The sequence below is a fragment of the Pipistrellus hanaki genome, assembly GCF_964339955.1.
Source record: "Pipistrellus hanaki genome assembly, chromosome: 10".
Classification (NCBI taxonomy): Eukaryota; Metazoa; Chordata; class Mammalia; order Chiroptera; family Vespertilionidae; genus Pipistrellus; species Pipistrellus hanaki.
This window is the reverse complement of record NC_140512.1, coordinates 19,114,121-19,126,620: the sequence shown is the minus strand read 5'-3', so window position 1 is coordinate 19,126,620 and position 12,500 is coordinate 19,114,121. Positions and strand designations below refer to the sequence as shown.

At 71.0% G+C, this 12,500-nt stretch overlaps 2 protein-coding genes and 1 long non-coding RNA gene across 10 annotated transcripts in view; all 3 read left to right on the top strand.

Annotated features, from left to right (window-relative positions):
* The window catches only part of LOC311629160 (inverted formin-2-like), an 18,715-nt gene extending 8,967 nt beyond the window's left edge, over positions 1 to 9,748 (top strand). Inside the window, exons 3-12 of the mRNA XM_084897042.1 lie at positions 2,921 to 3,320; positions 4,882 to 4,997; positions 5,109 to 5,268; positions 5,771 to 5,804; positions 6,688 to 6,829; positions 7,424 to 7,565; positions 7,669 to 8,340; positions 8,960 to 9,104; positions 9,198 to 9,259; positions 9,642 to 9,748. Of these exons, the coding sequence (XP_084753168.1) occupies positions 2,930 to 3,320; positions 4,882 to 4,997; positions 5,109 to 5,268; positions 5,771 to 5,804; positions 6,688 to 6,829; positions 7,424 to 7,565; positions 7,669 to 8,340; positions 8,960 to 9,104; positions 9,198 to 9,228 (1,833 nt within the window). The 5' untranslated portion in view covers positions 2,921 to 2,929 and the 3' untranslated portion in view covers positions 9,229 to 9,259; positions 9,642 to 9,748. The remainder of the gene's footprint in view (positions 1 to 2,920; positions 3,321 to 4,881; positions 4,998 to 5,108; positions 5,269 to 5,770; positions 5,805 to 6,687; positions 6,830 to 7,423; positions 7,566 to 7,668; positions 8,341 to 8,959; positions 9,105 to 9,197; positions 9,260 to 9,641) is intronic.
* MAGI2 (membrane associated guanylate kinase, WW and PDZ domain containing 2) overlaps positions 1 to 12,500 on the top strand; it is a 1,098,541-nt gene that overhangs the window by 854,534 nt on the left and 231,507 nt on the right. The gene's annotated exons all lie outside the window — the stretch shown is intronic.
* LOC311629166 lies at positions 11,345 to 11,789 on the top strand. Its single transcript, XR_014796166.1, has 3 exons — positions 11,345 to 11,391; positions 11,479 to 11,586; positions 11,757 to 11,789. It is a non-coding gene; the product is annotated as an uncharacterized lncRNA (long non-coding RNA).

Here is a 12,500-nt window from a genome sequence, read left to right as displayed (position 1 = left end):
GGCTGGGGTGTCCTGAGTGGCAGTTTGGGGACCCACTGGGCTGTCCCTGGTGGGTTCCACGCTGCAGAGGGGGAGGGACTCCGGAAGCCCGTCAGTTACCCCCCAGCCAGGGTGTTGCCCCTGGAGGGAGGTCTGACTTCCTGCAGGCCCCCCGGAGCGGAGCGGCTTCCTGGGCTGGTTCCTGCCGATGGAGGCCCTTCCTGGCGGCCGGGTCAGCGATATCTGTGCCTGCGGCCTGGCTCCTGACCTCGTCCCCTCCCGCTCTCTCCTCTTGGAGACCTGCGGATGCTTCTAGGGAGGGTGCTCTGTGGGACCTGCCGGTGGGCCTCCCGCGGAGGAAGGCTGCCCCTCCCACCCGGACCTGTCCGTCCGGACGCCGTCCACACCGGCCCGGCCAGCGGGGCCCCCGGTCTCCGATGGGCGTGGCCAGCTGTGCAGTCAGTGCCAGGACGCAGAGCAGAGGGTCTCCATGGGCAGATGGGATCGGTCATCTCCCCCCCAGACCAAAGGGACCCCAAATGGCCGGGGACGGGGCCCTGGGCAGGGCGGGGCGGTCCAGGCGGCTCTGGCTGCCGGCTTCCCTGCATCAGGGGCCCCTGGGGCTCTTGGCAGCGCGGGTCACTGGAGGCCAGCGCGGGCCTGGGAGAGTTCTGTCCATGCAGCCGGAGCCAGAGAAGCAGGGACTCGGGCCAATGGGAGCCGGGAGGGCAGGGCCGGCTCCGGGCGCCTCTTTAAGCAGCAGCACCCAGGGGCGGCGTGTGCACGCTGGGGCCCGTCGGAGAGGCCGGCGGGGCCTGGGCTGCGGCCATGAGGAGCCAGGAGGGCGGGCGGGGCGGCCCGCGGCCGGGCCTGGGGTGGGTGGGCAGAGGCAGCCGGAAGGCCTTGCGCATCTGGGTGAGTGGACAGTGCGGGGCCCCTGGGGCTGGCCTGGGAGGGGGTGTTCGGAGCACCCCAACACTCGCTTTGCTGCCTGTCCGATGCTTCCAGCCGGCTGGTGCCAGAGGTGCAGGGGGGGAAACTGAGGCTCAGATGGGCAGGGACTTGGCCAAAGTCTGTGGGCAAGGGCCAGGGCTGGGCGCCCATGCAGGTAGCCAGGCCGCCTCGCGGGCGGGCCCCAGGGGGTCCCGAAGGACCGTTGGCCCCAGGGGGAGGGGAAGGGGGAGGAGGCGGGGCTGCCTCCTGGGAGGACCCACGGCAAACAGGAGGGACTGCTGAGAGGCCACGTCCGCAGGCGGTGTCCCTGCTCTGTGCTCCCAGCAGGCCTCGGGGTGGGCTCCGGGAGCCCAAGGGAGGACACCCCATCCTCACCCAGGCAGTGGGCGCAGGGCCTCCAGGAGGGGCAGCCGTGGGCTCCCGGCCCGTCAGCCTCCTGGCCCTGCCTGGCCTGGGACGGCCCCGCTCTCCCCTCCCCGGGGCAGCCCTGCGGAGCCCCCTGGGGTCCAGGCTCACTGGGCTCTGCCGTTTCCCGCTCTGTGCTTCTCGGGGCGCCCCTCCTGTAGAGTGGGGTGCACACTCCTGCCCCAGGGGGCCGGGGAGGCTGGGGGCTGGGGGTGGGCAGTGCCGAGACCAGGCCGTCACACGGCCCTTCTCAGCTAAATATAAGACTCGAGCCATACATGGCTGCAGGGAGCATGGGCCGCCTGCCTGCGGGCCTGTCCCCAGGGGCTGTGGTTCAGACAGCGTCACGGCCGAGGGCGCCAGGGAGGGGGCGGGTGGTGGCGATGGCACAGAGGCTCAGTTGGGGGACATTCGGGGTGGGGTTGTTGAAGTGTAACCCCCATCTTACCAAGGGCGCCTCAAAAAGTGGAATTATGGAGTCATTTATTAACGGCCGGAGGCATAAGAGGGGTAAAGCTCCAGACCTCGCAGCCCCGGACAGCTCACCACACACTCTGTGATGTTCTGTCCGGCTCACCTGGCCAGAACGGCACAGGGGTGTCCGTTACATCTCTGGGTCTGGAATGAGGAACCTGGTTCGGGGAAAGCTTTCACAGAAGCAGTATCTGAGCAACTGAGTGATTATCCACGAATCCCTGAACCTACAGGAGCACGTTATCTGGGTCTGACCACCTGGACAGTTTAGGGTAACTGTGCGGTCTGGATTCCAGGGCCACTGAGTCAGCAGGAATGCACACTCTGTAGCCGCTGAGGCCATTTAGGATAACTGGTCTGTGCTGGGGCCCGGGAATGCCCTCCGGTGACCACTGGGACATCCACACCATCCTCCATGGAGGGTCGGGATGGCACCCATGAGTCCAGAAAATCAGAGTAACTCTCTGTTGTTTTAGCAGACGAGTAAGTCCAGACCCAAGCGGCAGTTTCTACAGCCAGGCTTCGGGGTCACACCTGTGGCAGCGGATCCGGCTGCACCCCCGAGCCGAGGGCCTGGGGCACCCCGTCCTCCACCCACACGCCAGCCGCACGCAGGCCCGCGGGACCGGGGCCTGGCAGGCTGCTCCCCCGCGGGGCCTGGTCTTGCCAGAACCGATGGGCGTTGGGCATGACCCTCGAGTCGGCCCCCCAGCCCCACTGACGCCCTGCAGGCAGCCTGGGGTGCTGGGCCACACCCGGGGGAGATCAGGGCGCCCGGACACAACGTGCTGGCTGCCTGTCGCCCCGGTCCGCGTGGGGCTGCCTGGGGTGGCTATGAGGTCGAGGGGCACCCAGCAGGGCATGCTGCCGCCTCTGGTTACTATGGAGACTCAGTCAGGGTGGGTGCAGGAGCGCCAGGCACGGGGACCCTGCACTGTGAGCTTCGGGGTGCCAGCCGGAAGCGCTGGGACCCGTTTGGTGGGTGGAAGTACCAGGCGGGGGACGCACCGGAGGAGACGGGGGCTGGCAGGCAGGGAAGGCTTCCTGGAGGAGGCGCCAGTCCCCCCTGGCTGACCGCCCCACCCCCCTCTACCCTCTGGCCCCGCAGTTCGGCAAGATGTCGGTGAAGGAGGGCGCGCAGCGCAAGTGGGCGGCGCTGAAGGAGAAGCTGGGGCCGCAGGACGCCGACCCCACGGAGGCCAACCTGGAGAACGCGGACCCCGAGCTGTGCATCCGGCTGCTGCAGATGCCCTCCGTGGTCAACTACTCCGGCCTGCGCAAGCGGCTGGAGGGCAGCGACGGCGGCTGGATGGTGCAGTTCCTGGAGCAGAGCGGCCTGGACCTGCTGCTCGAGGCCCTGGCGCGATTGTCGGGCCGCGGCGTGGCCCGCATCGCGGACGCCCTGCTGCAGCTCACCTGCGTCAGCTGCGTGCGCGCCGTCATGAACTCCCGGCAGGGCATGGAGTACATCCTCAGCAACCAGGCCTACGTGCGCCAGCTCTCCCAGGGTGAGCGGGCGGGCGCCGAGGGCCGGCCACGGGCAGAGGCAGGCCTTGGCCACGGTCATGCCAGGCGGCGGAGGGCTAGGCGCCCGGGAGGAGACGGGGCTGGGCAGGCAGGGAGGGCTTCCTGGAGGAGGCGCCAGTTCCGCCCCTGTGCCCCTAGTCTAAGGTGACCAGACGTCCCCATTTTTTTTTTTTTTTTAATATATTTTATTGATTTTTTACAGAGAGGAAGAGAGAGGGATAGAAAGCTAGAAACATCGATGAGAGAGAGACATCGATCAGCTGCCTCTTGCACACCCCCCACTGAGGATATGCCCGCAACCAAGGTACATGCCCTTGACCGGAATCGAACCCGGGACCCTTCAGTCCCCAAGCCGATGCTCTATCCATTGAGCCAAACCGGTCTCGGCCAGACGTCCCCATTTTTAACAAGTTTTAAAAAATATATCATTGATTTTTTTTACAGAGAGGAAGAGAGAGGGATAGAGAGTTAGAAACATCTATGAGAGAGAATCATCGATCAGCTGCCTCTTACACACCCCCCACTGGGGATGTGCCCGCAACCAAGGTACATGCCCTTGACCGAATCGAACCCCAGACCTTTTAGTCCGCAGGCTGACGCTCTACCCACTGAGCCAAACCGATTTCGGCCCGATTTTTAACAATTTGTCCCGTGTCCCATGGCATTTTAAATAAAACGCCTCGGGACGCGGGGCCGATTGTTAGAAATCGGGATGTCTGGTCACCTTACCCTAGTCTGGGACACACACACACACCACCCCCACCCCCAGCCAGGTCACCTGGAGCCCTGGTCCCTCCACCAGCCACACCCAGTTGCCCCCTCTGTTTTATGGCTTTGCCCCAGTTCTCACCTGGCCTGCTGCTGGTCCAGGCTCCACACACACCCCAACCCCCGCCCCCTCCCACTGCACTCCACCGGCCCCTCAGGTCTGGCCGGCACCCCCCCACCCCCCCACCCTGCACGTGGGGGAGGGGGGCTTCATGAAGGGGGCCCCGGGACCCCCTCCCCAGCAGGCTGCGCTCTGCCTGAGTCTGCACAGCCCTGCTCCCCGTGAGTCCCAGCTCACGTCACCTCCTCGATAGTCTCAGAGACCCCGAGGTCCCTGTGGCCCTGCCCCCACACCCCGGCCTGCTGTCCATGGGGGTGACCGTGTCCCTCCAGCTTGGGGCTCCGGGGGGCAGTGACAAGCGGGAGCCTGTGTGGGTGAGTGGGATGGCGGTCACCTCATTCTTGTCTGACCCGCCCAGGCCTGGCCATGCCCGTCTGCATGTAGCGTCTTCTGTGACGTGCTCTCAGCCGGGCTGGCAAGGGGCACCCCGGAACTTTCAGGCTGGGGGAGGGAGGGTGTGAGGCTGGAGGCAGGTGGTAGAGCTGGGAGATGGGCAAGTGCAGAGCGCCCCCTGGTGTTTGCCCGCTGCCCGCGTTCCTGGCTGAAGTGGGCAGTGCTGGGCAGAGGCCCCCACAGGTGGGGGAAGGCCGAGGGGGAGGCCTGGCCTGGATGCCTGAGTCCCCGCTGAGACACCCCCATCCCGCCCTCGGCAGCTCTGGACACGTCCAACGTGATGGTCAAGAAGCAGGTGTTTGAGCTGCTGGCCGCCCTGTGCATCTACTCACCCGAGGGCCATGCCCTGGCGCTGGACGCCCTGGACCACTACAAGGTGAGGGCGGCGGGCGGCGGGGCTCGGGCCGGGCCGGGCCGGGGCGAGGTGCGCGCACACACACACACTCACACACACTCACCCCGCCCCCCGCCCCCCCGCCCCCCGCAGACCGTGTGCAGCCAGCAGTACCGCTTCAGCGTCATCATGACAGAACTCTCCGGCAGCGACAACCTGCCCTACGTGGCCACCCTGCTCAGCGTGGTCAACGCCATCATCCTGGGCCCCGAGGACCTGCGCGCCCGCACCCAGCTGCGCGGCGAGTTCATCGGTCAGCCCCGCGCTGCGAGCCCCCTTCCCCGGGCCCGACCCCCCACCGGGCCCCGAAACCCCCTGGGCCCTGACCCCCACCACGCCCCGACCCCCCCCCCGGCCCAACCCCCGCCACCGGGGCCTGACCCCCCAACCGGGCCCCGACCTCCCCACAGCGCCCCAGCCCCCCACAGCGCCCCGGCCCCCCACAGCGCCCCGACCCCCCACAGCGCCCCGACCCCCCACAGCGCCCTGACCCCCCACAGCGCCCTGACCCCCCCCAGGCACTGACCCCCCCCCCCCCGGGCCCTGGAAGCAGCCTGACCCCCAGCGGCCCCTTCGCGGGCAGGGACCTCTTGGTGGGAGGCAGGGTCCTGAGCCTGGCCCAGTGGTGACAGGGACACTGTGGGAGGCAGGGACCCTCCACTCCACGCTGGGCTCGGGGTGTCGGGAGGGGCCCGGGGAGGGCGGCAGAGGAGGAGTGACCGGAGGGGCGCCGCTGACCCTCCGTCCCTCCCCAGGGCTGCAGCTGCTGGACGTGCTGACGCGGCTCCCGTGAGTCCCCGGCCGCTCCCGCCTGCCTCCGGCTCCACACAGCGCCCAGGGGGCAGGGCCGGGTCCCAGCGAGCGCCCAGCCATCCCTTCCTGAGCCAGGGCTGCCCGTGCAGACAGGACCCCGTCAGACTGGCCTCAGGCAGACAGCTGCCGTAGTGTGAGCATGTCCCATTGATGCAGGGAGTGAACTTATGCTGAAAAGCACTCATTGCTTCTCTTTTTTATATGTTTTCATTGATGTCAGAGAGGAAGGGAGAGGGAGAGAGAAACACCAATGAAGAGAATCATTGATCGGTTGCCTCCTGCACGCCCCTCACTAGGGATCAAGCCTGCCACCTGGGCATGTGCCCTGATCGGGAATCGAACCCTGACCTCCTGGTTCATGGATCTATGTTCAACCACTGAGCCACACCGGCCGGGCCATTCGTTGTTTCTCTGAAATTCCATTTTAACTGGGCTCCTGGGCACCCACAGAGCTGAGACCCTCCACCGAGGCCTCATCGGGACCCTCCCCGGGTGTCAGCTTTGGGTGGGGGTCCCCAGGAGGCAGAAGCAGGCTGATGTGACCCCAGTAAAGGTCTTTGGGGTGCAGAGAGGGCCTGCCCTGCCGCTGAATGCACAGCTCATTGGCCAGACTAAGATGACTGGCAGGTCCTGGGCCCAGTGAACAATCAAGCTCCCCCGGCTCTGGCAGAAGCCCACCCAGCCCCGCAGTGACCACCCCCTCCCAGCTCCGTCCCTGAGCCTCTGCCCTGACCACGCAGCCCGCCCACAGCCCAGCGCCCCCGGCTGCTGTGGCCCTTGCCCTGCTTGGGGTGGGCGTCCCGCGTGGGGGCGGCTGTGGGGGCTCCGGCTCAGCCGCCCGGCCCCCCGCCCGGCACAGGGACCTGGAGGACGCAGACGTGCTGATCCAGCTGGAGGCCTTCGAGGAGGCCAAGGCGGAGGACGAGGAGGAGCTGCTGCAGGTGTGCGGGGGCGTGGACATGAGCAGCCACCGGGAGGTCTTCGCGTCGCTGTTCCACAAGGTGGGCAGCCCCCGTCCCGTCCCCCTCCCCCTGACCCCCTCCGCCCCCTCCGTGTCCCCTACCCTGTCCCCCTCGGTCCCCCACCCCGTCCCCCTCCTTCCCCCCACCCCGTCCCCCTCCGTGGCTGCACAGCGAGGCCCGGTCTGGAGCCACCTCAGGGAGCAGCCGAGCTCTGGGTGACAGGGCCAGGGGACCAGGAAGCCAGGAGGCCGGGGGGCCCAGGCCAGGGCTACAGAGGAGGCTGTGGTCCGGGCCCAGCAGGCTGCCCCCAGGAGGGGCAGAGGGCACCCCAGACCCAGGAGGCAGAGTTCTGGCTCAGCTCGGGCCTCGCCGGCCGGTCACCGTCCTGCTCTGGCCCCCGTGGTTCTCAGACTACAGCCGCCAGGAACCTCTGAGGCTGTGGGCCGTCCCGCGTGGGCAGGGATGCTGCTGAACATCCCACAATGCACAGCCCAGCCCGGAGCGCGGGCCGGCCCAGTGCAGCGGGAACCCGCGCAGGCTGGTGCCCGGCCCCTGGGAGGCACCCGTGGTCGGGCCGCACGCTTCCGGCACCCCCGGGCCGGGGTGGCCGCTGACCGCGCCCTCCGCCCGCAGGTGAGCCGCTCCCCGGCGTCCGCGCAGCTGCTGTCCGTGCTGCAGGGCCTGCTGCTGCTGGACCCCGGCCTGCGCTCCGGCCAGCTGCTGTGGGAGGCGCTGGAGCGCCTGGTGACCCGGGCCGTGCTCCTGGCCAGCGACGGTGAGCGGCGCCGCCTGCTGGGCACCCCCGGGGTCTACAGCATGGGGGTGCCCGCCCGTGACCCCTGACCTGTGCCTGCCCCCTGACCCGGCGGCCCCCGCAGCCCGGGAGTGCACGCTGGACGAGATGGTGGAGCGGCTGGTGTCCGTCAAGCGGCGGCCGGGCCCGGGCGCCCTGGACAAGGCCCACAAGGGTGTCCAGGCCAACCTGGGCCAGAGCTGGAAGGGCGGCGCCCCCCAGCACACGGGCGCCCCGCAGGCCGGGGTGGAGGGCCCGCGGGCCGGCAGCGTGCAGAGCGCGAGCGGCGAGCGGCCAGCGGCCCAGGAACAGCCAACAACGCCCACCCCATCCCCGCCGGCACCCAGCTCCCCCAGCTCCGCCGCCCCGCCCCCTCCTCCCCCTCCTCCCCCACCCCCACCCCTGCCAGGTTCCGAGACCTCATTACCCCCTCCTCCCCCCCCACCTCCCCCCCCTCCCCTGCCAGGCCTGGGGACCCCGCTCCCCCCACCCCCTCCCCCACCCCCATTGCCTGGCCAGAGTGGGACCCTGCCCCCCCCTCCTCCCCCTCTCCCGGGCATGGGGGGCCCGCCCCCGCCCCCGCCCCCGCCGGGCTCCGCGGCGCCCCCTGCCCTGGGCGGCGTGGAGGACATGGTCGTGGCCCACGTGGACTGCGGCCTGGGCGCCGCCCGGGTCCCCCGCCACCGGCAGGTCCACCCCCCGACGCTGCGCATGAAGAAGCTCAACTGGCAGAAGCTGCCGTCCCACGTGGCCCAAGGTGAGGCCGGTGTGCTGCGCCTCCCTCCTTTCTGGGCGGGCGGGGGCTGCCGGCGGGGAGCGGGCGCCCGTGGCACGGGCCACGGCAGTCTGTCCTGCTCCGGGCTCTGCCCTGTGTGGTCCAGGGCGGGTGGGGAGGGAGCAGGTCAGAGGTCAGCCGTGGGACCTGCCTCTCAGGGACCTTGGAAGCTGGTGTGTGTCTGATGCCACAGCCCTGCCCTGCTCAGGCCCTGGGTGCCCGTCACCCTGGGGACCGGGTGCTGTGTGCTCAGAGGTCACAGCCAAGGTCAGCGCGGTGGGGCTGGCATGGTGGGGCGGGACGGGGGGGCCGGGACGGGGGTGGCCCAGGACAGGGGGGCGGACGGGGCTGATGGGGGGCTGGGACGGGGCGGGGGGCCCAGGATGGTGGGGCCGGGCGGTGGGGCCGGGACAGGGGGGGGCTGACGGTGGGGCTGACGGGGGGCCGGGACGGGGCGGGGGGCCCGGGACGGTGGGGCCGTGGCGGTGGGGCCGGGACGGGGGGGCCGAGGCGGTGGGGCCGGGACGGGGGGGGGGGGGGCCCAGGACGGGGGGGCGGACGGGGCTGACGGGGGCTGACGGACGGCCCCTTCCCCCCGCAGAGCACCGCTCCATGTGGGCCGCGCTGGGCAGCCTGGGCGCCGAGGCGGTGGAGCCCGACTTCTCCAGCATCGAGCAGCTCTTCTCCTTCCCGTGGCCAAGCCCAAGGAGCCGGCCACCGCCCCGGCCAGGAAGGAGCCCAAGGAGGTGGGCCGGGCCTGGGTGTGCCCCCCACTCTCCCCCGCTGCCCCCTCCGCCCCCCGCTGCCCTCGGGGGCCGCTCACGGTGCCGTCTTTCCAGATCACCTTCCTGGACTCCAAGAAGAGCCTGAACCTCAACATCTTCCTGAAGCAGTTCAAGTGGTGAGCTCAGGGCGCCCCCTCCTGGCCGGGCCCTGCCTCCCCGCGGTTCACCTTGGGCTCAGCACTGCCCTCTGCAGGCCGCCCTGGCGGTGCAATCCTGGCTCCGGCCAGACGGTGGGGTGATAGCCAGACTGCCCCAGTCCAGGCTCCCGCCCGCCCCCAGCTCCTCCTGCAGGAGCCCGCGGGCATCCCTGGCCCCCTGGCAGCCGCCGGAGGGGGCACAGGGCGCTCCGGCTGGGCACAGCCATTCAGCCCAGCCTCCTGCTGTTTCACCTTCTCTGTGCCCGACCTCACGGGGTGACCAGAGGGGTCCTGGGCCGAGGGCTCCCCACCTGCCTGGCAGGGTCTCTTCCACCTCCAACCCCGCCCTCCTGCCCTCCAGCCCCAACGAGGAGGTGGCCGCCATGATCCGCGCGGGGGACACGGCCAAGTTCGACGTGGAGGTGCTCAAGCAGCTCCTCAAGCTCCTGCCCGAGAAGCACGAGGTCAGGGGCCCGGAGGGCGGGCCTGCGGGGGCCCCGGGAGGGGTGGGCCTGCGGGGGCTCCGGGAGGGCGGGCCTGCGGGGGCACAGGGCGGGGGGCGGGCCTGCGGGGGCTCCGGGAGGGCGGGCCTGCGGGGGCACAGGGCGGGGGGCGGGCCTGCGGGGGCACAGGGCGGGGGGCGGGCCTGCGGGGGGTCCGGGAGGAACGGGCCTGCGGGGGCCCCGGGAGGGGTGGGGCCTGTGGGGGCTCCGGGAGGGGTGGGGCCTGTGGGGGCTCCGGGAGGGGTGGGGCCTGCGGGGGCCCCGGGAGGGCGGGCCTGCGGGGGCCCCGGGAGGGCGGGCCTGCGGGGGCCCCGGGGGAGGTGGCCGGGCGCACTGGCCGCCTCACCCCCGCGTGGGCCTCCCCCAGATCGAAAACCTGCGCTCCTTCACGGAGGACCGTGCCAAGCTGGCCAGTGCCGACCAGTTCTACCTCCTGCTGCTGGGCATCCCCTGGTGAGCGGCCAGCCGGCTCCCTGCCCCTCCCTCCCTCCTGCACCAGCCACGGCCCCCGGGGGACCTGAGGGCTCAGCAGGGCGTGGTGGGCGGGGGGGAGGGTCCCGGGGGGGGGGGCAGGCCCCGGTGGCCTCCCTGAGAGACCCCAGCCTTTCTCAGAGGAGGGAGCCCCCAGGGAGGTGATCGCACTGGGTGCTGGTCGGACAGCCCCTCCCTGGGCCCCGCCCAGCCCAGCTGAGGCCGGGCTGGTGTGACCTGGAGGGGGGACCCCAGCTCTGTGCCCGCGGGCTGCGGGCCAGGGCAGGGCTGCCAGGCCGCCCTGACCGCCCGCCCCGCCCCCAGCTACCAGCTGCGGGTGGAGTGCATGCTGCTGTGTGAGGGCACCGCCGTGGTGCTGGACATGGTGCGGCCCAAGGCCCAGCTGATGCTCAGCGCCTGCGAGAGTGAGTGGCCCGAGCCCCGGGGGGGCACACAGGCGGGCCCCCAGCCCTGCACCCAGACTGTCCCGAGGGCGCCCGTGGGTGCTGAGCCCCCTCATGTCACAGACCACCCTCCCCCGGCTCTGAGGCCAACTGCGTGTGCACGCGGGCACGCACAGGCGCATGCATGTGCGCAGACTCACACAGGCAGACACAGGCATGTGCACGCAGATTTGCACACACACACACAGACACCCGCACACACACACACACACCCCTGAGCGGGGAGCCGGCGGGACCCGCTGCAGCCCTGGCCCGGGGCCGCTAGCCCAGCGGGGCCAGCAGTGGGCACCCGCGCCCACCGTGGGGACAGGGCAGAAGGGACACCCCCTGGAAGCCCCCACAATGGTTTGCTGAGAACAGCGAAGCCAGAGGTTCTGGAAGGGTCCGCCCCGCATCCTCCCCACGGCCGTGGGCTGTGAGGGGGAGGGGGGCAGGCACCTCCCTGAGCCCCGTCCCCCCCCAGGCCTGCTCTCCAGCCGCCTGCTGCCCGTCTTCTGCCAGCTGATCCTGAGGATCGGGAACTTCCTCAACTACGTGAGCGGCCCCTGCCCTGCCCCTGCCCCTGCCCCTGCCCCTGCCCCTGCCTGTCCCCCCCACCCGCCCGCCCTGCGGCACACACACACACACACACACACACACACACACCCTGAGGATCGGGAACTTCCTCAACTACGTGAGCGGCCCCTGCCCTGCCCCCGCCTATGCCCCCCCCCCCCCCCCCGCAGGCAGGGACACTCCCCCTCCTCCTCCTCCCCTCCAGGGCAGCCACACCGGGAACGCCGACGGCTTCAAGATCAGCACGCTGCTGAAGCTCACCGAGACCAAGGCCCAGCAGAGCCGCGTGACGCTGCTGCACCACGTGCTGGAGGTGGGCACCGCCCGGCCTCAGGGACCCCCCCCTCCCCCGCCTGCTGCCCCAGCCACACTCCGGAACCTCCCACCGCCCCTGCCTCCCGCCCCTCCCTGTCCCCGCGGTCCGGCCAGGGGAGGTGGAGGCCGGGCGGGCACCCCCGGCCACCCCCGGACCGGCTCTTGCAGGAGGTGGAGAAGAGCCACCCGGAGCTCCTGCAGCTGCCCCGGGACCTGGAGCAGCCCGCCCAGGCGGCCGGGTAGGTGCCTCCCGCCCCCGCCGCTCCGAGCCAGGCCCTGCCCGTCCCACCAGCGAGTACCACCGGGACCCCAGGGACGGCTGCCCCCACGCCCGTCCCCGTGACCTGGAGGGAAACGGAGGTCTGGAGAGGCAGGGAATGGCCGCACGCTCAGCCGCAGCCCTCCAAAGGCTGCCCCTGAGCGGCCGCCTCCGCGCCTCCCCGTCCAGACGGGCCCGGGGGGGGGGGGGGGTGCACGCGTGGGTCCGCTGCCGGCAGGGGCGGCTCTGGGAGCCGCGGTGGCGGGTCCTCTGGCCATCGCCTGCAGGCCCGGCGCCTGCCCGCCCATCCCGCCCAGCCCAGCCAGAGCTCCGACGTGCTTCTGGCAGCCATGGGTGCAGGGTGAGGCCAGCCCCCCGCGGGCACCTGACCCCCCGGCCTTTCAGGATCAACCTGGAGATCATCCACTCCGAGTCCAGCAGCAACCTGAGGCGGCTGCTGGAGCTGGAGCGGAAGCTGGCGGCCGCCGAGCCCGAGGTGCGGGAGCAGTACGCCCGGCGCCTGCAGGCAAGTGCGGCCGAGGGGTCTCTGGCGCAGCCTCCCGTCTGCTGCCCGCCTGCCCGCCTGGGCGCCTTAGGGAGAGGAGAGGTGGGGGGGCAGGTGAGGGGGGAGGAGAGGCTGGGGGGCAGGTGAG